Consider the following 25,527-nt stretch of genomic DNA (forward strand, 5'->3'; position numbering starts at 1 on the left):
CATTGCTTCCTGGGGAGGCTGGATGGGCAGTCACTTCCACACAGGGGTACGGAGAGCCCCAGTCTCGTGAGGTCAGGGTCCAGATGGGGTCAGGCGCCAGGGTGGGACTCACACCAACCCAGCTGACGGTGCTGCTGTACAGTCTGAAGGCCACTTGTTTATGGGAACCCGAGTGCAAGTGGAAGGGTGGTTATGGTCCCAGCTCCCTGCATTCCATTCCTCTAGGCCTCCAGACAGGTTTTTTCCTTGGATAAGTTCTTGCAAATTCTTTCCCTCCAGTCAAGAGATTCTCCTTAGATAAATTAGCCTTAAACATCAGAAAACAGTTAAGTCTTATTTCCAGGGAATTCTGCCTTCCGCATAGCACCGGCCCCCCCGACCCCCGCCCGCCCCCAGCATTCTGGAGGGGTTGCCTATCCTAACTGCATGCTCTCCAGCCGGGGGCTTTGGGCAGGTCAGAGTGTCAGGGAGCCCCAGAGCCACACAGGACATGACCGCCTGCCTTGTCCAATCCCCTCATTTTTTAGAGAAACTGAGGCCCAGATAGCCTGTGACTCGCACGAAGCCACAGAGGAAATTAACTAACTTCCTCTGAAATTAACTGTCAGCATGTCACTTCTTCGTGTCTCCTCCTCCCCAGGTGAGAGCCTGCTGATGGTGAAGAACCCGCCCCCGGCCCCGCCGCAGCCCCAGCCTGCTCCGCAGAGCCTGCCCCCGCTCCCGGCGGCCGACAACCCGGGCGGTCCCCCGAGCCGCGGCGCGGGTGCGCTGCTGGACGACGGCTTCCCGGCGCTGGCCCGGGAGCGCGGCGCGGGCGGGGCGCCGCCGGGAGGGGAGGGCGGCGGGGGCGCGGGCGGGGGCGCTGGGGGCGGCCCGGGGGGCGGGGGCGCGGGCGGCGGCGGGGGCTGCGGCAGCTGTTGCCCGGGCGGCCTGCGGCGGAGCCTCCTGCTGCACGGCGCGCGCAGCAAGCCCTACGCGTGCCCCGAGTGCGGCAAGAGCTTCGGCGTGCGCAAGAGCCTCATCATCCACCACCGCAGCCACACCAAGGAGCGGCCGTACGAGTGCGCCGAGTGCGAGAAGAGCTTCAACTGCCACTCGGGCCTCATCCGCCACCAGATGACGCACCGCGGCGAGCGGCCCTACAAGTGCTCCGAGTGCGAGAAGACCTACAGCCGCAAGGAGCACCTGCAGAACCACCAGCGGCTGCACACGGGCGAGCGGCCCTTCCAGTGCGCGCTCTGCGGGAAGAGCTTCATCCGCAAGCAGAACCTGCTCAAGCACCAGCGCATCCACACGGGCGAGCGGCCCTACACGTGCGGCGAGTGCGGCAAGAGCTTCCGCTACAAGGAGTCTCTCAAGGACCACCTGCGCGTGCACAGCGCTGGCCCGGGCCTCGGCGCCCCGCGGCCCCCCCAGGCGCCGCCCGAGCGAGACTAGGGCTGGGCTGGGGGAGGGGAGGGCCCGGCGGCAGGAGCAGGGGTGGGGGTGGGCCTGGGGACGTCCTGAGCATCCACCATCCTGCCCGTGGTTCTCCCCCCTCCCTCTGCCCGCCACCTGCTGGAAATCGGGAACAGGAATTGCACTCCAGACAGGGTCCCCCGAGGGTTGGGCAGGGGTCCCCCAGACCTGTCCGGCCTAAATGGACAGCCCAGCTCATCTCATAGGGTGGACCAAGGGGCCGTCTGAGCGGCTTCCCTGTGGGGGAAGCCAGAGGAACAGCGACGAGGCGAGGGGCCTCGGGCACCCCCCTCAGACACCTAGTGTGCCCGTTTGGCCTTTGGGGTGACAGATTGTGATCAGGGGAAGCACCCAGGGAGTCTCGGCGCCCTTCTGAGATAAGGAAGTAAGGTCCCAAAGTTAAGAGGCTGACGACGGAAGCGGAAGGTGAGGTGAGAAGAGGGATGTGCTAAGGGATGATATCTCTGATGACGACACTGCCTCGCGTTTGAACAGCGCTTTATACTTTTTTAAACGTGTTTTCTATCCGTTATCTATTGCACCCTTAGCCTATCCCTCTGAGGTCGGTAGGTAACCGAGGAAAGGGAGACGCAGCTGAGAAGGTTTACCCAAGGTCACACAGAGAGTGGCGGGACTGGGCCAGGCTCCTGACCCCAGCGCAGTGTCTCCACCACACACACTGCCTACCTCCGTGGTTTGAGAGCCTCTCTGGCCTGGCCTCTTCTGGTCTTTCTCCTCTCTCTGTCGCCTGGTCCACCAAAAATAATCAGAAGCAACAGGGGGCCAACTCATGGGGTTACGGGGAATGGGGAGCAGATTGGCTACAAAATGCCCCAGGTTGTGCTTCTGAAAGACTCTTCCTATGTGGGCACTCCTGGGCTGTAGCGCCCCCCCCCCCCCCCCCCCCCCGCCCCCAGCCTGTCCCCCCCCCCTTCCAGTCCCTCAATCTGGTGCAGCAGCATCTTTGCACTGCACAGTAGTGACCTGGCCCTCCAGAGGCAGCTGGTGCTCTGGGTCAGACCTCAGCCTGATGATTTTTTCCAGTTTCCCCAGGGCAGAGGGGTGAGGGAGAGGCTCGTGCTGCAGGAGCAGCCACCGAGGAAGTGAGCCTCTTCCCAGGAGGGCCAGGCAAGTGGGTGCTAGAGTCTGAGAGCCCTCAGTCTCTCTCCTGCCTTGAGCCTCCCAACCGGTGCTATCTGTTAACTGACCGTGCTCACGGACATGGACACAGAGCCCGCCGTGCTCCAGACCCTGCAGGCGCCTCAGGAGGCGCCCAGAGGACTCCCTTTTGTGTTGGTGCATCTGCTCCGTGGTCCTGAGGGGCCATAGTCTCCATTTCTGCATCTTGCATGGCCTGGCACTGGGGTGGGGTGGCATGCCCCAGGACCCTTGTTTGTGTCAAAATGACTTTTCCTGCTCCTCCCATCAACCCTGCTTCTCTCCCAGCCAGGGAGCACAGTGGGCAGCCAGCACCCGGCACCAAGTTTGTGAGCGCTCTGCTTCTGCCCTTCCCCTCCTCTGCACCGCTCTGCTTTCCTCAGACCCCTTTTTGCCATGCAAAGGGAATTCTTGAAATGAAATAAAAGGTGTCCAGATTGCAGACTGCATGTTCACAAGGCCAGAGGGTTTTCCAGCGTGGCTTCATATGGGAACTGGAATCCAACTAACTGGAATTTCTTTTTTTCTTCATTCTGCTTTTTGAAGGAGGCAAATCTTAAGAAATTGAATTGAGATGAGAAATTAAACACAGACGAGTTCAATGGAGTTTTGTTAGAGCAGAAGGGGACGCTCTAGTCCAGTGTTTTGGTTGGGAGGGGGCAGTATTCTGCTTTTCAAAAGCACATGCAGAAAATCGATAGTTTCATAATCTAAATCATGGAAAATAAGACCCACAAAATTTTTTTGGCTGTTGAGAGTACGAAGAAGGGAGAAATCACTATTGAGACTTGAGTTTGAAATATTTGAGCACACAGCTTGAGTCCATCCCTTTGTTTTACCCTCAAGGAGCTGATTCCCAAAGAGCTTTAGTGACTGAGAGAGTGGGAGAGCCGAGACCAGTGTCTGGTTTCCTGCGTCCTCCTGTGGTGGAGACACCACATGAGGTGCCCATCAGCTGCATCACGAGCCTCAGCACAGCCCTAGGAGGGTCCTAGAGTGAGCTGCACCCCTGGAGCTGGTCAGAGGTGGTGACACTCAGTGCGGACCTCTCCCAGGCAGCAAGGATCCTCAGTGTGGACCCTGCAGTCCACTTACTGGAGCAGGACAGGGGTCTTTTGGGGTAGATTTTTATTTTCCTTCTGATAATGTGTTAATTAAAATTATTTTAATTAAAAATGCATGCAGTAAAAATTCAAATGGTAAAAAAAAGACAACGAAGAGTAAAACTCTTTCCTACCTGACTCCCTGTTGAGAAGCATCTGCTGTTAAGAGCTTCTTATATGTTTTTCCAGAACTGGGGAAGTGAGGGCCTGAAGGATGAGTTGCTTGGGGCAGGGGAAAGGAAGGGAGGAAGCAGTGTGGGCTGAGGATGCGATGTGGCAGGGAGGCGGGAGTTGGGATTCTAAGGCAGGAGACTGGCCTGGCCAGAGCCAGAGGTGTGAAGAAGTTGTAGGTGAGGTAGTTGCAAGGTGAGTCACGGCCAGGCCATGGAGGGCCTTGAATGCCAAATCTGTTCCATAGACAGGCTGCCAATTAACTTGGGATCCGCTGTGCCACAGGCCCCCCAGAGAGCCCCCTTAGAACTCCGTAGAAGCAGAGTGCATAGCTCTAAAATAAGGTCAGAGAGGATGAAAACTGAAGTCTTGAGAAGGCAAGTTGAAGCTAGACACCACTGAAAATGAAAAGCCACGGGTAAAGTTATCTTACGATCAAGGATTTGGGTACCATAACTGGCTCTGAGACCCAGTTCCTGGACTGTGGGTGTTGCCAGAGAGTAAGGGGGAAAAGGAAACTTCACACCATGCCCAAGATGAAGCAGCCTGTGCCAACTTGTACAGTATTGGTCCATCTGATTGTTATTGTTAGAAGAGCACGTAACAGAGCATCCTGTCAGGCCAGGGCCCTCACGGGGACAGTTTGGGGAAGGCCATGGCTGTTGTTCCATCTGCCACTAACTCCTTAGGGAGCCAGTGAGGAAGGATATTTCTAAAGCAGTCATTTTCAGGAAGTGGGGTCCTGGGTGTGTGTCAGAATCTTACCCCACTGTGCGAGGTTCCCGTAGGTCCCCTTCCATAAAAATCTTCTAATGTGGTGCTGGCACTGTGTCCTAAAGGTTGAGACCCTCTGTTCAAACCTCTTGAGACGTATTTTAAACCCATATCATCCGTCAGCATAATCATCTCTGTAGGTTCACTATCTTGTGTTCTAAAAGAAGACTGCCTTTGGTTTGTCTTCCATTCAAGATTCAAGGGAGATCCTATATCCAGGCTTAGAAGTGTAAGCCAATGTTTGTGACCTGGCTGTTCCCATGCCTTCCATCCCTATGGGGTCAATATCCTTTAACCATAAAGTGGCTTGAGTCCTCATCCTACATGTAGTGTCAAAGCCAGTAGCCTGTGCCCCACATCTCAAGGATTTGGGGGCGAGGAGAGGTTTGTTTTCTTTGGTAACTCATGCTTTCTGGATTCTCAGGTTCACGTGTATCTGCCTTCACACTGCTGGTCTCTCTCCTCGGCGTTAAGCCGGACAGTGGGGCTCTGTACCTTTCCTTTGTTTGCCTTCCCCAGATAAGATGCTTATGTGTAGTAGACTTATCCTTCAGAGGTTGCAGAGAGGGTCTCATCTCAGCCTAGCGCAGGAAACGATCCAAAATTAGACCTAAAATATTCCCCGTCTCTGTTCTTAAAAGATCTTGAACCATTCTCACCATCAGGAATTTCTTGGAATTCGCCTCTCCCCTTCTCAATCTTGTATTTTCCCTGCCTCTCCAAAGAGTAGCTCCTCTCTCCCTTTCTGAAGTCCCTCACTCCCTCTCTCCCAGGATGCCCAGGGAAATCCCCAAACCCTAATTTACTTTGGAGAGCAATTTAGTTCTATCTTTGCTCACCTTCTGCCTTTAAAGTCTTGCCCTGGGCCCTATTTTTCCATAATTAAAATGGCCAGTAAAACTCTTGCTAAACAAAACACCGTTCTCTCCCTAAGAGGAATTCTGTACCAGTTTTTAATCAAACAATTAATGAAGTTTTGAATAGATTTTTACATTAATACATTCAAAATTCAAAATGTATAAAAAGATGTGCCATAAAAAATCTTGTCACCCACTCATCCACTTACCCTACCTGAAGCTGACAGCCCAACCAAGAAAAGGGAAGTTTCTGGAAGGAACTTAGAATCATTCACAGACTCAAAGGAACTGTTGAATAACCAATCCTGGACAGAGATAAAAGTTGTCTCTCATCTCTGCTCCTTTCCATGTGTTGGGACCATTCTTTCAAATCAAGTTACTCCGAAAGAAAAAGGGAGACAGGACTGCTCCTGACTTGTATTTATTTGTAGCTTCCCCAGAGAGGAAATTAACTTGTTCCCTCAGCTCCAGTTGGAAAGATCCCAGAGAAAAGCTCTGATTGGTCCAGCTTAGGTCATATGTCCACCCCTGGCTCAATTACTGTGAACAGGAGGCTAGGGTGCTATGATTGGGCTGGCTGGAGTCAGATGCCCGCCCTTCAGTCACTGTGACAGGACTGGAATTGTCACAGAACGATGGCAGCACCCATTCAAATTACGTGGCCAGAGCCCAGGGAGGAGCCGTCCCCAAAGGAAAGGAGGTGCATTTATGCCCAGAGGAAGGGAGAAGTGCAAGGCTGACAAAGTTAACCGATGTCCACTACGCACATATATACAGCAGGGGGGCAGCTAGATCCAAGGCGTATTTATTCCAGGATTCTCACTGACCTGGAAGCCTAGTGGGGGCATGCTCCCCGGGGGTTATTTATGCGAGAGAAGGAGCACAAAAGACATGCTCCCTGCCATCTAGAGACTTGCAGGCTAGCAAGGGGAACAGAATAAAAAGAATCTCAACTGAGTGGAATAGAGCTGTGGTCTATAAACTTTCTTGAGTGAAAAAACATTTGGGCATACATATGTGTACATATATATGTTAAAATGTATGCTGTAAATCATACACATGATAGAAAATTTAAAGGAGAAGATAGGTATTTTTAAAGCATTATTTTTAACTTTATATTACTTGTGATTCAAAGAATACTTTCTTCTGTCACGAAAAATGAGGGTGTGGGTGAATGTCTAAGGTCACTTTCAGCTCTGCGTGTTACATTCATGTTCTACGGCTATAGAGATGACAGGATACAGGGACTAAGTATATTTTCTTGATTCCTCTAATCTCTACTACCACCAGTGAGAATATTTATAAACCTCATTTAAAACTTTATTTAAAGGCATGTGTCAAGATCTGAGTGTCATTGGGAAAGGACAACTGGGTGGCTTCTAGGAGACACAACAAGGTGACATTTATCTTGGTGAATTCATTGCAGTGCAAGGCTTGGACCTTGCCAAAGCAAAAACAAACCAGAAACGAGAAACTGCCTGTTCCTGAGTGCTTGCTATATGCCCGGCGTTCAGCTACATAAGCACTTTACTTACATGTTATTTCTTTAAATTCCATCAACCACCTTAGGGTGTGGTGTTCATGTTCTCCGTGGGAAGACACTGAGGCAGAGTGAGCACAAGCCACCTCACTTAGTAAGTGAAGGAGCCGGGACGCAAAGAAGAATAGCGATGGGAGTGCTTCTTGAGCTCTTAACCTGTGATGGACACTGTTCTAAGCACTTGACTTGAAGTAACTCATTTAACCCGCACAGCAACTCTATGAGATAAGTGCTACTACTATTTCCCACTAATAATGAGGAAACGGAGGTGTTGAGAAGTTAATGACTTGCCCAAGGTCCACATCCTGTAAGTGGCAGCACTGGGCTAGGGCCCCAGATGGTCTCACTCCTCAGCCCCACTTTCTGAATCACTGTGCTACACCATCTCCACAACCCCGTGAGGCTGCAGACCAGTGCCTGGTGCTGCCTCCCTTGCGGGTTGGAAGTTGGATCTAAATATTTTTCCAGAGTTCCAGGCTCAGAGTCAGGGATGCTCAGTCATGCTGACTCTCAGGAGATTCATGGATAAGCCAGAGAATCAGTTTAATAATGTCCATGAGTCGACCGGACATTTGCATCAGCCTGACTCGCATGTTGTCTCCCAGTAGCCACACAGGAACCTGCATCATCAGAAGGTTGCTTGGTGAGCATAGAAACAGAATAGAGGGCGTGAGTTCTATAGCTGAACTGCTTAATGACCTCAGTATCCTGTGGTCTGGTATGTCTGTCTCCACAACCGTGATACATTTTTTTTCTGTATCTGACAGTAAGTTTTTGTTGGCCTGAGACAGTAGGTCAGACCCTGGACAGTATCTCCGTGGCTGACTAGTTCCCTCAGCTGGGCCCATTCTTTCTTTAGATGAATTAGTGATTCAATCAATCCCCTGTCGATCTGGTTGCCCTGGACATCATATCTTCTCTTGGAGTTGACGTTTCCTATCCTTACTCCCTGATTCACCATTCAATCATTCAAAAATACTTATGAGCACTTCTCTGTGCAAGAAATGGAGGATACAGTGGAGGGACATTTTAGTGAAAGAGACGTAATTAACATGTAAACTAATGAAAAATAGGATTGTTTCAGATAGTGATAAATGCTATGAGAAATTTCAAGGAGGGCAACTAGATTGAGCGTTGGGCTGAAGGAGGTGTTGGGCTATAGACAACGTGGACAGGGAATGTCTCTCTGAGGAGGTAAAGTCTGAACTGAGCCCTGCATGCTAAGAAGGAACCAGTCATGTGAACTTTCTGTTGATCTTACGAGTTTAGTTCTCAGGGGCAGCGCTTCTTGCCTATCATTCGAAGTGGAAGTCCATTGCCTGTCTATAGACAATGTGGCACAAAGTAGGCATGTATGGCTGCAGGAGTGCTGTGTATTGTGTGATGAAATAGTAATGCAGCCATGCCTTCCAAATCAAACTTTGAACGCTCTAACAAGTAGCATGCTGGCTGGATTAAATATTTGAAATCAGGGCTATCTTGGATTTTCCAAGGAATGTGATTACCATAATTAATAGGCTCCAGTGGGTTGGCCTGGGCACCTGATCCCACACTTTGATATGGGAAGTATGTCTCTAGTTTCTAAAAAGTGAAGTAACAGGTGAAATTTTGGAATAAAACCACTTGCCATCTGGGACCATACCTCTTTTCCTCAACTAGGTTACATGTTCTTCCCTCAGCGAAGTCTGAGTTTTATACATTCTTGAATCCCTCAAAGCACCTAGTAGAGTGTTGGGCATGTAGAAGACACACAAAGGCCGGTGGGCTTGCCTCAAATTCTGAACCTGCGCTGGACTTGGAGGGTCTCCCGCACTCAGGCCCGTGGCGCCTCGTGCTGTTCACCCTCCTGCCGCACGGGGGCGCAGTGGGAATCCCGCTCGATGAGGACGAGGGGCTGGAGCCCGTCTTGGCCCCGGAGGGTCGCACTCCCACAATGCACCGTGTATCAATACGGCGCCGCGGGCGGCTTCCAGGAGGGGTCGGGGGTGCGTAGCGGACCGCGCGCAGCCCGAGGGGTATCAGGCGGGGCCTGGGTGTTGAGGGGCGGCTGGCAGCCATGGCGGAGTCGGCGCCTGCTCGGGTAAGAGTCCTGCTGGCACGGACTCGGGTCGTGTCGGGATGGCGGAGCCCCTGGCCGGGGCGGGGCTTCGAGTCTGGACCCGGCGGGGCTGGCGTCCCCGGGCTGCGGCTGGCGCGGGTGAACACCGACCTCCCGCGCGACCCCAGGGCTCTGCCGCCCCCTCTCCGGTTCCCGCCGCGTCGGGCCGGAGTCCCAGCGCCACGCGCCTTCGCCGAGAAACTTCTCTGAGGCTTGTTTCATGTTCTTGGATTTGTGACCGTCACCACGCGTTTTCTCCGTCGTGCCAAAAGCGAGCCCGTTTCCAGGCCGGAGAGGGGGCGCGGGTTGGAAGCCCTAGGTCCCCATCACTGCCAGGGAGCTCGCCCGGTGCTCCGGCACCCCAGGAGTTGTTGCCTCTCCGCGCCAGCTCGTTCATGGCCTAATATGTTTCGATCGTTCCTTCTGTTACGCTGTCCTGCTACAGACTTCTGTCTTGGGGTCGCAGCCACAGGCTGAAGTCAGGCTGGCTTCTTCTCCTTAGGGACAGGTGTTACTTCACGGTGTAGTTACTGGGTTTTGTTTGTGAAGTTGTCTAATCGCTCTCCCTCTCCTCATCCCCCTGCCCCTCCCCCAAACATCCGCATTCAGAGAATGTCAAGACACGGAGCTTGGGGTGAGGAAAATCCTAGGGATGGGCTCAGTGAACTGTATTTCAGCCATAACTCAGCTCTCAGCTGTCCAGGTTAGTGATTTTAGGCAGCTGTGTTCACTCTGGGGCTCCGTTTCCTTAGCTGTAAATTGAGAGTGTTGGACTAGTTGCTAGATGATCTCTAAGGTTTCTGCCAGCTCTGACATTATTCCAAAGTAGTGGTTAGTTTGATAATATAAGAGGTTTTGCTCTGGAAGGGGCAGATGGAATTTAATTGGTTTTTAGTGCAACATTTCTTGGTCTAGAAACATGTTCAGAATAATGTGAGATCTTGGTGAGAATTGGGGGCTAAGGAGATCCTGTGATGAAAACTTTACCATGAGGAGGATGCCCTATATATTTGATTCTTGTAGGAAGTGGGTAAGAATTAAGAGGGAAAGGATTGAAAGAGAGACAGTGTTTGCTTTCAGGGAAGTTACAGTTGAATTGTGAAAACAACACACAAATGTTCACAGTATTTACCTGATCTGACTCCTTTAAGCTAAGGTGATTCAGTCAAAGACTTGGCTTTTCCTCAAGACCAAGTTAGTACTAAAGTGGAGCAGGAGGGCAAGTTACTGACTTCCAGAGTACTTCTTCCTGACTGGTCAGTGCATAGTTACTTACATGTCATCAACAGAGCTTGTTAAAAGGCAATCTTAAAGATCCTCCCAAATCCCAAACTGTAAACAATCCCATATCCCAAACGCTGTAAGCAACTTATGTCATTGTAGAATGTATTTAAATTGTCTTTGAGCATATTTCTGTTCTCAGGCATTCTCTCTTCAGATGAGGATTCTGTACCTCTCAGATGACAGTATGGCCTGATGAAAACAACTAAAAATGCTGGTGAAAAAAACACAAACATATTTGAAATGTATGTCAGTAAAGAATACTGGAGCCCAAAAACTAAGTGAAGGAGGGAACTCTTAAGAGGTAAGCAGAGTTCTGAAGCCAACTTTGAGGGCATTTGCTGAGCATTCATCTGTGGTGTTTATGACCTCAAGGGGCCTAGAAAATAGAAGGCAAAACTCAGGGCCTAAGGTGGGGAGTCCAAGAAGTCTCCTACCTCTGCCCCATAAAGCTGAGACTTCAAAGGACAGCATTCAGTGTGAGGTGAAAGTAAGCACTTACCCCCAGGTGATTGCAAAGAAAATTATGTCAAATCTTGGTGCTGAGAGATGGGTCCAAGGTGCCCCTTGGGAATTCATGGTGACCCTCAATTGGGTTTATTGCCTGAATTCATGTGACCTGGATGGTCCAAGAAACTTCAAGCCAAGAATTTAGTTTAAAGTATAGCCTCCAGCTATCACAGAAGAACACACATCTTTTCTGTGGGAGTCTACATTTAACTCAGACTTCAAATAATTCTTATAGATAAAAGTCCAAAAAAAAGGAATTCACAATAAAAAATTACCAAACCAGCAATGAAAAGCTACAAGGAGAAGCCAGTAAAAATAATGGGCAATAAAACTAGGCCTTCAATGATTTCAGACACTGAAATTCCAGAAGAAAAGCATATTAGAATTCCAGAAGGAAAACATACACACAGTTTGCACTGGAGGCCATATTGGATGAATAGCTAATGGCTGAGGATATGGTAGAACTGATGCAAATGCTAATACATAGAAACCCAGTAGATCCTAATCGGGATAAATAAAAAGAAATCTCTACCTAGACACATAATAGTGAAAGTACAGGATACAAGGCAGAGAGAATTCTGAAAAGCAGCCAAAGAAAAAAGACTGACTGCCTTCAAATGAACTTTAACTAATGGGGTCCAGCTTCTCAAGAGCAACAATGGAAGCCAGACAACCATAGAATGATATCATCAATAGGCTGAAAGAAAATAACTGTGATCCCAGATTTTTATACTCAGCAAAAGTATCTTTCAAAACAAGGGTAAAATAAAGATACTTTCAGACAAATTAAAACTGACAGTTTGCTACTAATACACTCTCATTAAAGGAAATTCTGAAGGATATACTGCAGGTAAAAGGAAAATTATCCCCAGGGCCAGCCCTGTAGCATAGTGGTTAAAGTTTGGTGTGCTCTGCTTTAGTGGCCCAGGTTCGCAGGTTCGGATCCTGGGTGCAGACCTACACCACTCGTGAGCCATGCTGTGGGGGCAACTCACATACAAAATAGAAGAAGATTGGCACAGATGTTAGCTCAGGGCAAATCTTCCTCAGGAGGAAAAAAAAGGAAATTACCCCAAATGGAAAGTCTGAAAATGTAAGCAAGTACGATGATCCATGCAAGTGGGTAAATCTAAACAAATGTTGACTAAAATAGTAATAATCTCTTATGCGGTTAAAAACAAAGGCAGAATTAAAATACACGGCAGCATTGTAAAAGGAAGAGATGATCAGAATTCTAATGTTTAAAGGTCTTTGTAAGTATGCTTCCTGTAATTTGTAGGATAGTCGCTAAAAGACTAGAAATTGGCTGTATAACTTAGAAATTAAAAGAGGGAATAATAAGATAAGAAAAAAATCTAAAAGAAGGCAAGAAAGAAGATGAAAGATGGGATAAATAGCACAAAAAAACGTAAAAGTAAATAAAAATAGATCAACAGTTACAATAAATGTAAAGGGACTAAATGTTCTAGTTAAAAGGCAAAGATTGTCAGGATGGGGGAAAAATCCAACTATATGGTTTATAAGAGATACAAGTAAAAGATAAAGCTATAAAAATGGTTGAATCTAAAAGGATATGAAAATATTTACCAGGTTAATTCTAATCAAAAGAAAATTGGCTTAACTATATTAATATTGCTAGAGGTAGAGGGCTACTACTACTTTTAAAATGGTAAAAGACTCAATTTACCAGCTTGATGTGACATTTGTTATATGCACCTAATTATATAGCCTCAACATATATAAAACAAAAATTGATAGAACTGCAAGGAAAATTCACTATCATAGTTGAAGATTTTAATACAATCTTAGTATTTTATCAAGCAGAAAAAAATTAGTAAGGTTGTAGTGCATCCAATAGAACTTTCTGAGATGATGCAAATATTCTCTCTGTACTGTTCAGTATAGTAGCCACAAGTCACATGTGGCTATTGAGCACTTGAAATGTACCTAGTGTGACTGAGGAACTGAATTTACAATTTAATTTTAAACAACCATGTTTTGTATATTGGACAGTACAGATATAGAGGATATGATTAATTCTTTTATCCATATATCTATCAATATATAATTTCAATGTATAGTGATATTAATGAAGAAAAAAGAAAGTTAAAAAAATCCCTATTAGAAATGAAAGGGTGTTCATGCATGTCTGGTGGTTGATACTGACTGTAAAGTGGGACCTTAGGTAGGACTGTCAGACAGAAATCTCCATGTGCCCTCTACATGTGTCTTGGGGTTCCTCGGGTGATTTCAGCGCCTGCCTGCCTATGATTTGCTCCACTTAACACAGAGTGGAGCAGAGACAAACGGTCCCTGCCAAACCCTTCTTTAATTGCAGATTCATGAACAAAATAGTTGTCTTAAGCCACTAAATTTTGGGATTATTTATTATATAGCAATTGATGATTGGAACAGGTACCTAGGGAATATGTTTAAATATCAAAGTATATTAAAAATACCTTAAAAAGGAGTGTTTACTATGTGTATGGATTGAAACATTTTATCCTAAAGATGTCACTTCTCAAATTTATCTGTGGATTAGATGCAGCTCCAGACAGAATCTCTCAAGATATTTTTGTGAAAACTTTCAAGTTTGTAGAATATCAACAGGCCAAAAATAGTCAAGATACTCCTGTAAAACAAGGAGGTGGGACTTGCCTTACCAGATATCAATAATTATTAAAAAGCTGTGGTCATTAAAACAGTCATATTGGTAAAGCAATAGAAAATAGAAAGTGGAACAGAAGAGAGGTGCCAGAAACAGATTGAAATGTTATGAAAACTTGATTTATGACAGAGATAGCATTATAGACCAGTGGGTAAATGATGGATTTTTCATGATAGTTAGATCTGTTGATTTCCCATATCAAAATTGAGCCTTGCACCATACACAAATATCAATTCTAGTTGAGGTAAATACTTAAATGTGAAAGTCAAACTAAAGTATTTAGAAGGCAGTATTGTGAGATACAGATATTTTTTTTACACCTGACATGAAAGTTCAAACCATAAAAGAATTAACACTGATAAAACTCAACTCCATTAACGTTAAGAACTTTTTATCAAATGGTAATAAAGAGAGTAAAAAAAAGGAGGCACAAATAAGATATTTGTAACACATGTAACTGATAAAGATTAGTATCTAGCATTTACAGAGAAATCTTATGAGACCATAAGGAAAAGTCAGATAACCCAAAAGATAAATGGATAAAAGACTTCAGCAGGTAGTTCACTGAAGGGGAAATCTGAATGGCCAATAAACATAAAAAAGATGCTTATCCTTTGTCAGTAATCAAGGAAAAGGCAGATGAAAACCATGATGAGGTATATTTCAGGTCTACTAGAGGGATAAAAATTTTAGTCTGACAGTAACAAATGTTGGTGAAATCGTGGAACAGCCAGAATACATATATACTTCTGAAAGGAGTGAAATTGGTACAATCACTTTAGAAAACATTTGGCATTATCTGCTTAAGTTTAGGATGTGTGTATACCCTATGAGCCAACAATTCCCTTCCTAGGACTATACCCTAGGGAAACTTGCCCATGTCTACTAGGAGGCATGTACAATCCTGTTCATCATAGCACTGTTTATAATGACAAAGATGGGGACACATTGATAGTGGAATGGAAAAATAAATTGTGGTATAGTCACATGATAGAATATTATACAGCAGTGAAAATGAATTAATTACAGCCACCTGCAATTACAAGCTATTCCTAGGAGTTGTAGAAGAATGATTCCACTTATATAAAATCCTAAAACATGCAAAACTAAAGAACATATTGTTTTGGAAACAAACATATGGTGTAAAACATAAAAAAAGGCAATTAATAGTAAAAAACCAAATTCAGGATAGTAGTTACTTCAGAGAGTTGCACAAAGGACTGCAAAAGTGATACACATATGTGTATGTGTATATGTGTGTATATACATATGTGATACACATATATATATATTTTTTTTTTTGCTGAGGAAGATTTGCGCTGAGCTAACATCTGTCACCAATCTTCCTCTTTTTGCTTGAGGAAGATTCACCCTGAGCTAACATCTGTTGCCAGTCTTCCTCTGTTTCGTATGTGGGTTGCTGCCACAGCATGGCCACTGACGAGTGGTGAAGGTCTGCGCCCAGGAACTGACCTGGGCCACTGAACCAGAGCGCACTGAACTTAATCACTAGGCTACCAGGGCTGGCCCTATATATTTTTTAATTTATTTTTTTAACTGAGTGGTGGTTACGTAGAGATTTGTTGTCACTACTTTATACCTTTTGAATAAACTATTCAATATTAAAAAGTCATCTTCTCTTCAGAAAGTCGTCTTATCTCAGAGTTGGAAGTGACCTTAAATATCATCTAGTCCAACTTAATCAAGTATCACTTTAGAATGTTGTTTAATTGTTTTGTGTTTCACACAAGCAGATTGTATGTTCCTTAACAACAGGGATTGTGTCTTGTACTTAATGGTCATGGGTTTCAGACCATAGCTGCAGTCCCACTATATGATACATGATCTGACAATATGATACACTATTCAAGCAGGACTGTCCCAGAAAATCCAGAAATCTGGTCAATATAAGTATCCTTTTTGTATTTCTCACTGCTTTTAGGAATACGCTTAAATATGGAATTTAAGAAAAAAAATTAGGAAAGAATACATGTTTATTGAAAAAATCAAACAAGCAATAGTTTATAATCAAAGATTAAAATCCCTCCCTCTCATCCCCCTGAATATAGCTCATGTTAACAATATACTTTGGTGAATATCTTTCCAAACCTTTCTGTGTGCTAAAACAAACATATACACATATATTTTCTCTTCTTTAGGAAAACGGTATCATAATAAATATATTTTCCTAAAAGTTAGATTTTTAAACTACTACTGTATGATGAACACTCTTCCAAACAGTACATATAGCTCTAACTCATTCTTTTTAACAGTTGTATGACATCATCTTTGGTTGTGCCATAATTTATTTAGCCATTCCCTTATTAATAGACATCTAGATTGTTTCCAGGTTTTGGCTATTCCAAAGAATGTTACCAGTAATCATCTTCATATGTATGTCTTTGAACAATAATGCCATTTAGTTTTGTAAGATAGGTTCCCATAAGTGGGATTACTAGGTGAGAGGATTTTTAATGACTTTTTTGAGATTTTCTTCCCTAAAAGTGTGTAGTATTTTTCATTCCTTCCAGGAGTGTTATGAAAGTGCCACTTTTACCTCATCATAGTCAGCTCTGATTATTGTTCCTTGTCCCTCATTTTCATATTTCTGAATCTGGTGGGTGAAAAGTGGTTTCACTTGGTTGTGTTTGCATTCCTGACTGCTAACGTGGTTGTCTTTTCATTTGCTTATTGACCACTTGCATTTCCACTTTCACAGTTATAGTCTGCAGTTTTATTTTTGGGTTATTTTTTCTTTCTGTATCATATCCTGTTTATAAATATCTCTCTCTGTTTGTTCTAGTGATTTTTATGACAGCTAACATTTTTTCCTGCCTTGACGTTCTAAGTCCTGTTTACTGAGATACAGTTTACGTACAGTAAAATTTACTCTTTTTTTTTTTGTGAGGAAGATCAGCCCTGAGGTAACATCCATGCTAATCCTCCTCTTTTTCTGAGGAAGACCGGCTCTGAGCTAACATCTATTGCCAATCCTCCTCCTCCCCCCCCCCCCTCCCGAAAGCCCCAGTAGATAGTTGTATGTCATAGTTATACATCCCTCTAGTTGCTGTATGTGGGATGCGGCCTCAACATGGCCGGAGAAGTGGTGCGTCGGTGCGCGCCCGGGATCCGAACCCGGGCCACCGGTAGTGGAGCGCACGCGCTTAACCGCTAAGCCACGGGGCTGGCCCTAAAATTCACTCTTTAGGCATACAGTTCAGTGAGTTTTGACAAATGTGTAGCCATCATTTTACCAAGATCTCAGAAAGTGCCCTTTTGTAATCAGTCTCCTCCCCACCCCCAGCACCTGGCAATCACAGGTCTGTTTTCTGTCCTTATGGTTTTGCCTTTTCCTGAATGATGTGTAAATGGAATACAGTGTGTAGCGTTTTGTGGTCTGGCTTTTCATTTAGCATAATGCTTTTGAGATTCATCCATGTTGTTACATGTGTTAATAGTTTGTTCCTTTTTCTTGCTGAGTAGTATTCTATTATATGGTATATTAGTTTTCTAGGGCAGCTGTAACAAAGTACCACAAACTGGGTAGCTTACAGACAGAAATGTATTGTCTCAGTTCTGGAGGCTAGAAGTCTGAGATCAAGGTGTCCACATGGTTGGTTCCTTATGAAGGCCATGGGGGAGAATCTGTTCCAGTCCTCTCTCATAGCTTCTGGTGGCCCCAGGCATTTTTTTGGCTTGTGGCAGCATAACGCCAACCTCTGCCTCCATCTTCACATGGTGGTTGGCTTCTCACTATGTGTGTCTTCACATGGTCCTTCCTCTTTGTGTGTCTGTTTCTGTGTCCAAATTTCCCCTATTTTAATAGAACCCCAAATCATATTGGATTAGGCCCACCCTCATGACCTCATTTTAACTTGATTAGCTCTGTAAAGACTATCTTCAGATAAGATCACATTCTGAGGTACTGTGAGTTAGAACTTCAACCTATTTTTGGGGGGAGACATAATTCAGCCCGTAATATATGGAAGGATGGCACTTGGTTTGTCCGTTTACCAGGTGATGGACATTTGAATTGTTTCCATCATGATAGATAATTCAAAACAGAAGAGAAGTAGAAACTGGGTTTTAACTCCTCTTTTCAGCCTTTTACTATGTGGAGGAGGATGTTATTCCTCTGCTCAGACCCTGACCCACCTTCCTGTTTGGAAAAAGTGTTAGCAAGCAACAAAATGCTGGGCCACAGAAAGGAAAGAGGAGACTCCAAAAAGCTAGAGACTTAAAGTTAAAAGCAGAACATGTGATGAAATAAATTTATCTAATAATCTAATGTTTTGTTTTATTTCATTTGTATTTATCTTTTACATTAAACTTTTCTTTAAATCTTTTTTAGGGGGGATATTTAAGCTTTTGACCCATATGTTTGATAATGAACTGAGTGGGTTCGTTAACCAGAGTAGGTCATGGCTAAGCTTAAGTGTTCAGTTCTGTGCCGGTCGGTTTCCTTTTGTCCTGTTTCTCCAGACCACAAGCCCGGCCCAGCAGTTCTTCCAGAGACATTTCCTCTCAGTGTCTTGGTCTCAGTGTCCTCATTGTGGTTAGAGAAACGGCCTTGAATAAAGTGTGTGCCACATAAAAGAATACGAAGCTTTGAGGGGTTTAGGACTGACATGAACAAGCAGTGGGACAATGAGGGTAAGAGGGCAGCTTCGAGCAGACTGCCCAAGGGTTGGGTTTAGTAATTTTGAGCATCATCCACAGTAATCTTCCTACTGTTGGGGACAGACCATAAAAATGAGAAGTATAAGGAAAATATCGGTAGATTTAGTCATATCATTTCAGTAAATGCTTATTAAGGATTTAATAAATTTTATTCACTGTACTAGCTGCTAGGGTGCAGAGATGAATGGGTAAGTCTTGTAGGTCCTGCTAAGGAATCTTGTCTTTGTTGTAGGAAGCCGTTGAAAGGTTTTCAGCGAGGGTGACATGATCAACTATAAAGTCTGGCAGGAATGTGGAGTCAAGAGTGGGTGTAAATTAAATCATTTATCATAGCAAAACATTACAAATAGTCCAAAATATCAACTAGAAAGAAATAGGTTTGGAAAATGAATACCGACATGGGAAAGTCTTATAGAATATGTTAAGTGTGAAACGCAGGTAACAAAACGTTATGTACAATATGATTTCAATTTTGTTGAAGAAGAAATAAGTTAAAAGGTGAAAAAAACTTATAGGAAATACACCAAAATTCTAACAGCTTATTTCTAGATGGTGGTATTTTACATAACTTTTTTTTCTGCTTTTCGGTATTTTCTGAATACAATGTGCGTGTATAATTTGCAGTATCAGGAAACAAAAGAACATGCTTTAAAAAAAAAGTAGAAACTAGGTACTCTACGTGCTCCTGCGCGCACATGGGCATTGTTTTCTTTACTGGATGTTTGGAAATGACACTGACTGACTGACCCCATGTCTGATTCTTCAGCACAGGAGGAAGCACCACTCCACACCTTTGACTTCTTCCACACTGTCCCCACAAGCAACAGAGAAAAGCTCCTGTTTGCAGACCACGGAGATCTCACTCTGGACAGTGGTGGCTGCTATTCAGGCCGTGGAGACGAAGATGGAGTCCCAGGCTGCCCAGCTCCAGAGCCTGGAGGGACGGACGGGGACAGCAGAGAAGAAGCTGTCTGACTGCGAGAAAATGGCCGTGGAGTTCGGGAACCAGCTGGAGGGCAAGTGGGCCATCCTGGGGACCCTGCTGCAGGAGTACGGGCTGCTGCAGAGGCGGCTGGAGAACATGGAGAACCTGCTGAGAAACAGGAACTTCTGGGTCCTGCGGCTGCCCCCGGGCAGCAAGGGGGAGGCCCCCAAGGTAGTCCCCTTGAGGATTAAGAGTTAGATGAGACAGGGAGCCCAGCCTTTTGTTATCTAAGATTTTAAGTTGCTGGCTTTTCCTTCATGGCTGTGATTGGAGGCACTCATTGTGTGACATTTGTGATTTCAGGCATCCAGGTCACTTGAAAATGATGGAGTCTCTTTTTCAGAGCAGGAGTGGGAGAATCTGGAGGACTGGCAGAAGGAGCTTTACAGGAATGTGATGAAGAGCAACTATGAGACTCTGGTCTCTCTGAGTAAGTAGCAGTTTCCCCTAGAATTCTGTCAGACGTCCTACAGTTCCTGCCAGGAGCTGTGAGCCGGACTGCACCTGAGATTCTGTTTGGCCTTGGATCCTCTGTCGGCCTGTGCTGGGCTGAGAAACGGGAGTTTCTTTTGGAAACTTTTGGAGAGGTTTCCATGTTGTGCATTTGGTATTTCTTCTCTGTGGTCACATAGTTAGTTCTTGATAATACTGACTAATAGATAGGATGCCATCACATGCATTGTGGTGTAATATGGCTGGGGTTCCTCGTGCTGTTTTTCATACTTAAGACTATTTGACAAGAAATCCTTTGTTACCTGGGATGAGGCAGGCAGCACAGGCTAACCAAAAAATTTTCCTTGGCATTTGGCTGGAATTACAGCCAGTCGTTGTCTCAGTGTTTATTTTGTGTTGATTAGAAGTGCTGCTTCACAGCTAATATTTTACATATAAAGATGTAAAATATTAGCTTTATATGTAAAATATATTTGTAAAATATTAGCTATTTTTATTTTTATTTTTTATTTTTACTTTTTTTAAATTTTTGGTGAGGAGATCAGCCCTGTGCTAACATCTGCCAATCCTCCTCTTTATTTGCTGAGGAAGACTGGCCCTGGGCTAACATCCGTGCGCATCTTCCTCCACTTTGTATGGGACGCCGCCACAGCATGACTTGCCAAGCAGTGCATCTGTGCGCGCCGGGATCCGAACCGGCGAACCCCGGGCTGTCGCAGCGGAGCTTGTGCACTTAACTGCTTGCGCCACCACGCCGGCCCCTTAGCTATTTTTATATGTAAAATATTTATATGTAATGTTTATGTAAAATATTACCTATTACATAATAAATGCATTTTTTTTGGTAGACAAAATCTGTTAAAACATAGGATCATGGGATTGTGTCAGGAAGACCAGTGTGCTGCAGCAGAGTGGAGGGGGGAGGGAAGTAGCAAATGGGTCAGAGCGGTGACTGTGTGACCTCACTTGGGTCATGTGTTCTGCTAGTGGCTATTTCCTTTTCTGCCACAGCGGGGCTAACGGTGCACCTTATTGTAGTGCTTTAGCACAGATGAAATTGGATACCGTGCAAGGAAGCGACACTTGAAACCATGTACATGTGAGGAAGAGGTGGTGTTGAGGAGAAGGATAGTGGGCTCTGGAACCTGACCGCCTGAGCCACAAGTGACTTATGAAGGGACATTGAAGGCAGCAGCTTGCTGACTAGATCATTTGAATTGGCCATAATTTTCTAATTGTCCCAGACTGCTAGGGGAAAGTGACAAGTAGCCTTTGAATCATTTGAAGTTTTCATATCAACTCCCTGACATTGGTCACCCTGTTCATGGGCAACTGGCCAGTGTGCAGTGAGCTCTCTCCTGGGCTCATACTGTGCTGTTTCCAACCCAGAGGTCCTTGGCCAGCCAGAAGGAGATGCAGAGTTGGGGACAGAGATGCTGGGTAACTTGGAGGAGGAAGGCCCAGGTGGTGTCCACCCAGGTGAGTGGCTCCAGAATATTCCACCCCTCCCCGCCCCCTGCAGCATATAGTAATCTTGCTCACTGCTAAACTGCCGAACACTGACTATCAGCAACCTCATCTGGCGTTTACTTATCCCAGACTTCTTTATGGTTATTGGTAGTTCACCTATTTTATGTGTGTCTAACTGCTTGCCACTATGTGGAGTCCTTCAGACTCATGACCATATCATACTCCTTCATGCCCTATGGGGTAGAGTACATAATAGCTATAGTCCAAACCTGCTGGAGATTAAGAATAGGGTTCATCAGATCTTCAGGAGTGAAGCTGACTGGGGAGAGGCAGGAGAAGCATTTGTAAGCCAGGTGATTTGAGGAGAACTGGCAGGAAGAACAGAACTCAATACATGAATTTTTAAGCTATAGGTTTAGTTTTTTTTTTTTAAATCATTCACATTTATTATTTGAATACTCTCTTAAATTAGTATAGTGTCACAGTATGTTTTGCCATTTTTCACAGGGATTGAATACAAAATGTGGACAAGCTTGGAGAACTATCATTTATAATATTGTTCTATAAGATTAATATATTCAGATTTCCAACCAACATGTTTCTACCTGAGTATAGGTTTAGTTTTTCAGGTCCTGTCAGTCTCATCCCCCTCCTAATTGTCCAAATTCCTTTGATCTCGGAGTGCTTTGATTTGAGCCATTCTGAAATTCACAGATGTTTATTTAGCTCCGAAGAAACTGGTGGTGCTGGAGTGTGATCTTTTTGTTGGTTTTCTTTCCCTTGCCAGCAGAAGGGGTTATGATCAAGCAGGAGATACAGTACACACAGGAAGGCTCTGCGGATCTTCCTGGAGAGTTCTCGGGCATTGCTGAAGAGCAGGCTTTCCTGAGCCCAGAGCAGACTGAGCTCTGGGATGGTCAGGGCAGTTATGTCCTCTTGGAATCAGGTCTCAGGAACACTAATTTAGAGGAGCCCACTGGGGACAGTAGAGACCCTAGCAGTGGCACAACTCTGGGCTGCCCCCCAAAGCAGAAATCTAATGGGCAGGTGCAGCTGGGTCAGGAATGTGGGCAGGGCCTGAAGCTGAAAAGGGACACTTCTGGCCCCTATGAATGTTCTGAGTGCGAGATTGGCTTCCGCTGTAAGCAGCACCTAGCAACACATCTGCGGACGCACTCGGAGTGGGAGTCTTATGCAGCCTCAGAGCCAGAGGAGAGCCTTAGGCCCAGGCCACAGCTTAAGCCACAGTCCAGGAAGGCAAAGCTGCATCAGTGTGCCGTGTGCATGAGGAGCTTCAGTTGCAGGGTGAGCCTGGTGACCCACCAGCGCTGCCACTTGCAGGAGGCACCCAGTGCTGGCCATCGTGTCCAGGAGAGATTCTCGCCCAACAGCCTGGTTGCCCTGCCTGGCCACATCCCTTGGAGGAAAAGCCGGAGTTCCCTCATCTGTGGTTACTGTGGCAAGAGCTTCAGCCACCCGTCTGATCTGGTGCGGCACCAGCGCATCCACACAGGCGAGAGGCCCTACAGCTGCACCGAGTGCGAGAAGAGCTTTGTCCAGAAGCAGCACCTCCTGCAGCACCAGAAGATCCACCAGCGGGAGCGGGGCGGGCTGGCCCCGGAGCCTGGAAGGCCCAATGGCCTGCTTTAAGGGTGCCAGCCCCTCGCCCGTCGGGGGGGCGGAGGGGCCTGGCATTGGTCCCCCCAGAGAGACACTGTGCAGAGTCAGGGACTGACTTCTTCCTGAGAGGGGTCACTTTGATTTGCCTTCCCTTGACCGAGCACCGGGACAACCCCAAAAGCTGTCTTGAAAACCGTGTGGAAGAGGAGTCTGGGGCCAAGCGTCTCCCTGCCGTCTTGACCCTGCTGCTGAGTTTGCTGTCTCTTTGGCACCTTCACGTCTCTGGTTTTCCCATCCATGCTGGTACTCATGGGCTGGGGTTGGCTCTCTGACCCCACAGGGACTGGTGGCTGGTTCCAGGGCCTGAGCCAGCATTTAGGTCTTCCCATGGGGTTGAGTTGGGCCAAAGGAATGAGCAGGTGTGTGGAAGAGTTCTGGGAAGCATAACCCTCTGTTTCTCTTCTTTTGTACTCTCTTTGTTAATAACAAGTAGAAGAAATAATTTAAATGAATTGCTTATCCTGCTCTGAAGAATCTTTTTTGGAATTAGATTTTTAACTGACTTTAAAAAATACAGTCCGACACTTGTTTTTTAAATTTCCAGAGTTGTAGAAGTTGTTCCTAACATGGGGACTGGGCCTACCCTCTAGGAGGGAATCATTTATGGGGCTCTTTTAGCCCACCCACACTTAGTTAGGCCAGAGATCAGGGGCATAGTGCTGGGTTCCTTCTTGTGGGGTCCTTGGCCTGCTCAGATGGAGCTAACTGAATCAGAAGGACCGAGAGGAAGAGAAGAGTAGGATAGACCCCAAAGGCTTTGCTGAGTATGGGGGGTCCTGTAAAGAAGCTAAGAGGATGGTGCTGCTTCTGGGAGTTCAGGTTTCTCACCACCGCCCTCTCTTCCTCTTGCATCCCTGTCATGGCTGTGGTTCTGCAGCCTCCAGGGTAGAAGACGACTTTGTTACTTAAGGTTGTTCAGCTTATGCCAGTGGTTGTTTGAGTTTGTTCCTATTGCACCAGTTGTTTCTCGAGGTTGTTCAGATTACACACTTGCCAAATTAGTTCTGGGACTGACTATTCCGGAGATGATGGAGAAAAAGCACACAGACGCTTGTCTCTCAGTGTTGAATACCTACCCCACTCTTGTTTGGGAAGATGGAAGTGGGCTTCTGAGTCCTATGTGAGTGTCCCCTTTGCTGATTTGCAGTTGCCTGGAATAAAACTTGCTACTAGCCAAAAAAAAAAGTGCTCCTGTCGGTTTTTCTCCATTTTGTGACGAATACCCTGCTGGGGCCAACATGGAGAAGGTGCCTGGTCTGGAGCAGTGACAGAGGCCTGATGGCACAGCCTGACCTGCACTCTTACTTAAGCCTAGGACAGATGATGAGAGGGCATGTGTGGGATTATTCATGGGACCCAATTTGCGGTGGTCAAGGGCTGCAGACAGTCTGGGTGTGGGTTGTTGGAAAGTGGGAGGTAGAGGGGGCCGGTAAAATATGGTGGATGCACCAGGAAGAACTGGGTAGCAGTTAGGAATATTGGCTGAGATATACATGTGGCCACGTGGGTCAGTCTTGAACATACAAAGCTGAGTGGGAAATGTAAGAAATTGAATGAGATCTATAACACAATACCATTTATGTAAATTAAAAATGCATGTACACAAAACAAAACATTTTGTAGGAACACATAGAAACCAAAAGATACACAATAAAGGCATTATAGTTGCCCATGGGAGGAGTAAGTGGGATATGGGGATAAAAAGGAAGAAATTAAATAAAGAAATAGATAAAAATAAACTCAGGTTGATGTAAGGGGTGGGATTGTCTTGTTACAGAAAGTGAACATGGAGGGAAGTTGTCAAGCGGACGCCATGCAAGGTGCTCAACTTCACTATATGCAGGAAACCCTCTGCTGCTGCTTTCCTAAACCCCTGCCACAGTCTCCTCCTCCCCACAAGCTCCTGCATTGTAAACACCGCTGCAAGGCACTGTGTTACGTTCTTTACAGAAAAACAAACTTAATCCTCACATGACCCGTTGTGGGGGTACGATCATTACCCCACTTTACACATGAGATGTGGGAAGAGACTTGAGAAGTGAAGTGACAGGCAGAGGTGGCTGTGAACCTAGGCCGTCTTTGCTTCAGAGCCCACACACTTGACCGTGGGTGCTGTTGCTTCTGGGCTACCACAATTAAGTACCTCGTGTCCAAGCTGGATTCTAAGTCCTTGCTAGCAAAGTGTGGTCCCTCCACCAGCAGCATGAGCATCCCCTGGGAGCTAGGAAGAAATGGAGTCTCTGAGGCCCACTGAATCAGAGTCCGCATTTTAACAAAACCTCAGTCATTCTCTGCACACACAGGCACTGTCTTAAGTGATACCACAAAATCAGCCTCTTGCCTGCTTCTCCTGTCCATTGAAAGCCTGCTCTGCTAGGCACTGAGAAGAAAATAGGAAATGGAACTGTGTGAAGGACAGGGATGATCAAGTTAGAAAGATTTAAATCAATGCCTAAGGAAGAATGAAATGCCAAACATTAGTGACTCTAATTTGTCCTATCTCCTTCCTGTTCCTACAGGTAAGGTCACCCACCTGAACTACTCAATAACCTAACTGGTCTCCTACCCCTGATCACAGCTTTTCTGCTACCAGAGTTACTGTCCTGGAACACAGATTGGACATGGGCTTTCCTCAAAGCCT

The 25,527-nt window shown here is 45.9% G+C and overlaps 2 protein-coding genes across 5 annotated transcripts in view; both read left to right on the forward strand.

Annotated features, from left to right (window-relative positions):
* The window catches only part of ZNF282 (zinc finger protein 282), a 23,612-nt gene extending 21,253 nt beyond the window's left edge, over window positions 1–2,359 (forward strand). For both annotated transcript variants that reach the window (XM_058532359.1, XM_058532352.1), the window contains exon 8: window positions 641–2,359. In XM_058532359.1, the coding sequence (XP_058388342.1) occupies window positions 641–1,437 (797 nt within the window). In that variant the 3' untranslated portion in view covers window positions 1,438–2,359. The remainder of the gene's footprint in view (window positions 1–640) is intronic.
* ZNF212 (zinc finger protein 212) lies at window positions 2,351–24,273 on the forward strand. Of its 3 annotated transcripts, none has more exons than XM_058532405.1 (5): window positions 2,351–9,141; window positions 19,070–19,314; window positions 19,627–19,713; window positions 21,126–21,215; window positions 21,994–24,273. In XM_058532405.1, the coding sequence occupies exons 1-5, from the start codon at window positions 8,942–8,944 to the stop codon at window positions 22,854–22,856; spliced, it is 1,485 nt and encodes a 494-aa protein (XP_058388388.1). In that variant the 5' UTR covers window positions 2,351–8,941; the 3' UTR covers window positions 22,857–24,273. The 3 variants fall into 3 exon arrangements, with proteins under 3 accessions (XP_058388388.1, XP_058388369.1, XP_058388379.1); XM_058532386.1 differs by having other exon boundaries at window positions 19,070–19,454; window positions 19,587–19,713; window positions 21,994–24,272; XM_058532396.1 differs by having other exon boundaries at window positions 19,070–19,454; window positions 19,587–19,713; window positions 21,997–24,271.
* Window positions 24,274–25,527: the final 1,254 nt, after the last annotated feature.

The sequence above is a fragment of the Diceros bicornis genome, chromosome 3, assembly GCF_020826845.1.
Source record: "Diceros bicornis minor isolate mBicDic1 chromosome 3, mDicBic1.mat.cur, whole genome shotgun sequence".
NCBI lineage: Eukaryota > Metazoa > Chordata > Mammalia > Perissodactyla > Rhinocerotidae > Diceros > Diceros bicornis.

What these genes read in the sequence shown, in the direction of transcription:
- ZNF212 (XM_058532386.1), top strand. Translation starts at nt 8,942, where the DNA reads ATGAGGACGAGGGGCTGGAGCCCGTCTTGGCCCCGGAGGGTCGCACTC. An exon ending in TGAGACTCTGGTCTCTCTGA is followed by an intron (nt 19,714 to 21,125) that starts GTAAGTAGCAGT and finishes TTTCCAACCCAG; the next exon opens with AGGTCCTTGGCCAGCCAGAA. An exon ending in CCCAGGTGGTGTCCACCCAG is followed by an intron (nt 21,216 to 21,993) that starts GTGAGTGGCTCC and finishes TTCCCTTGCCAG; the next exon opens with CAGAAGGGGTTATGATCAAG.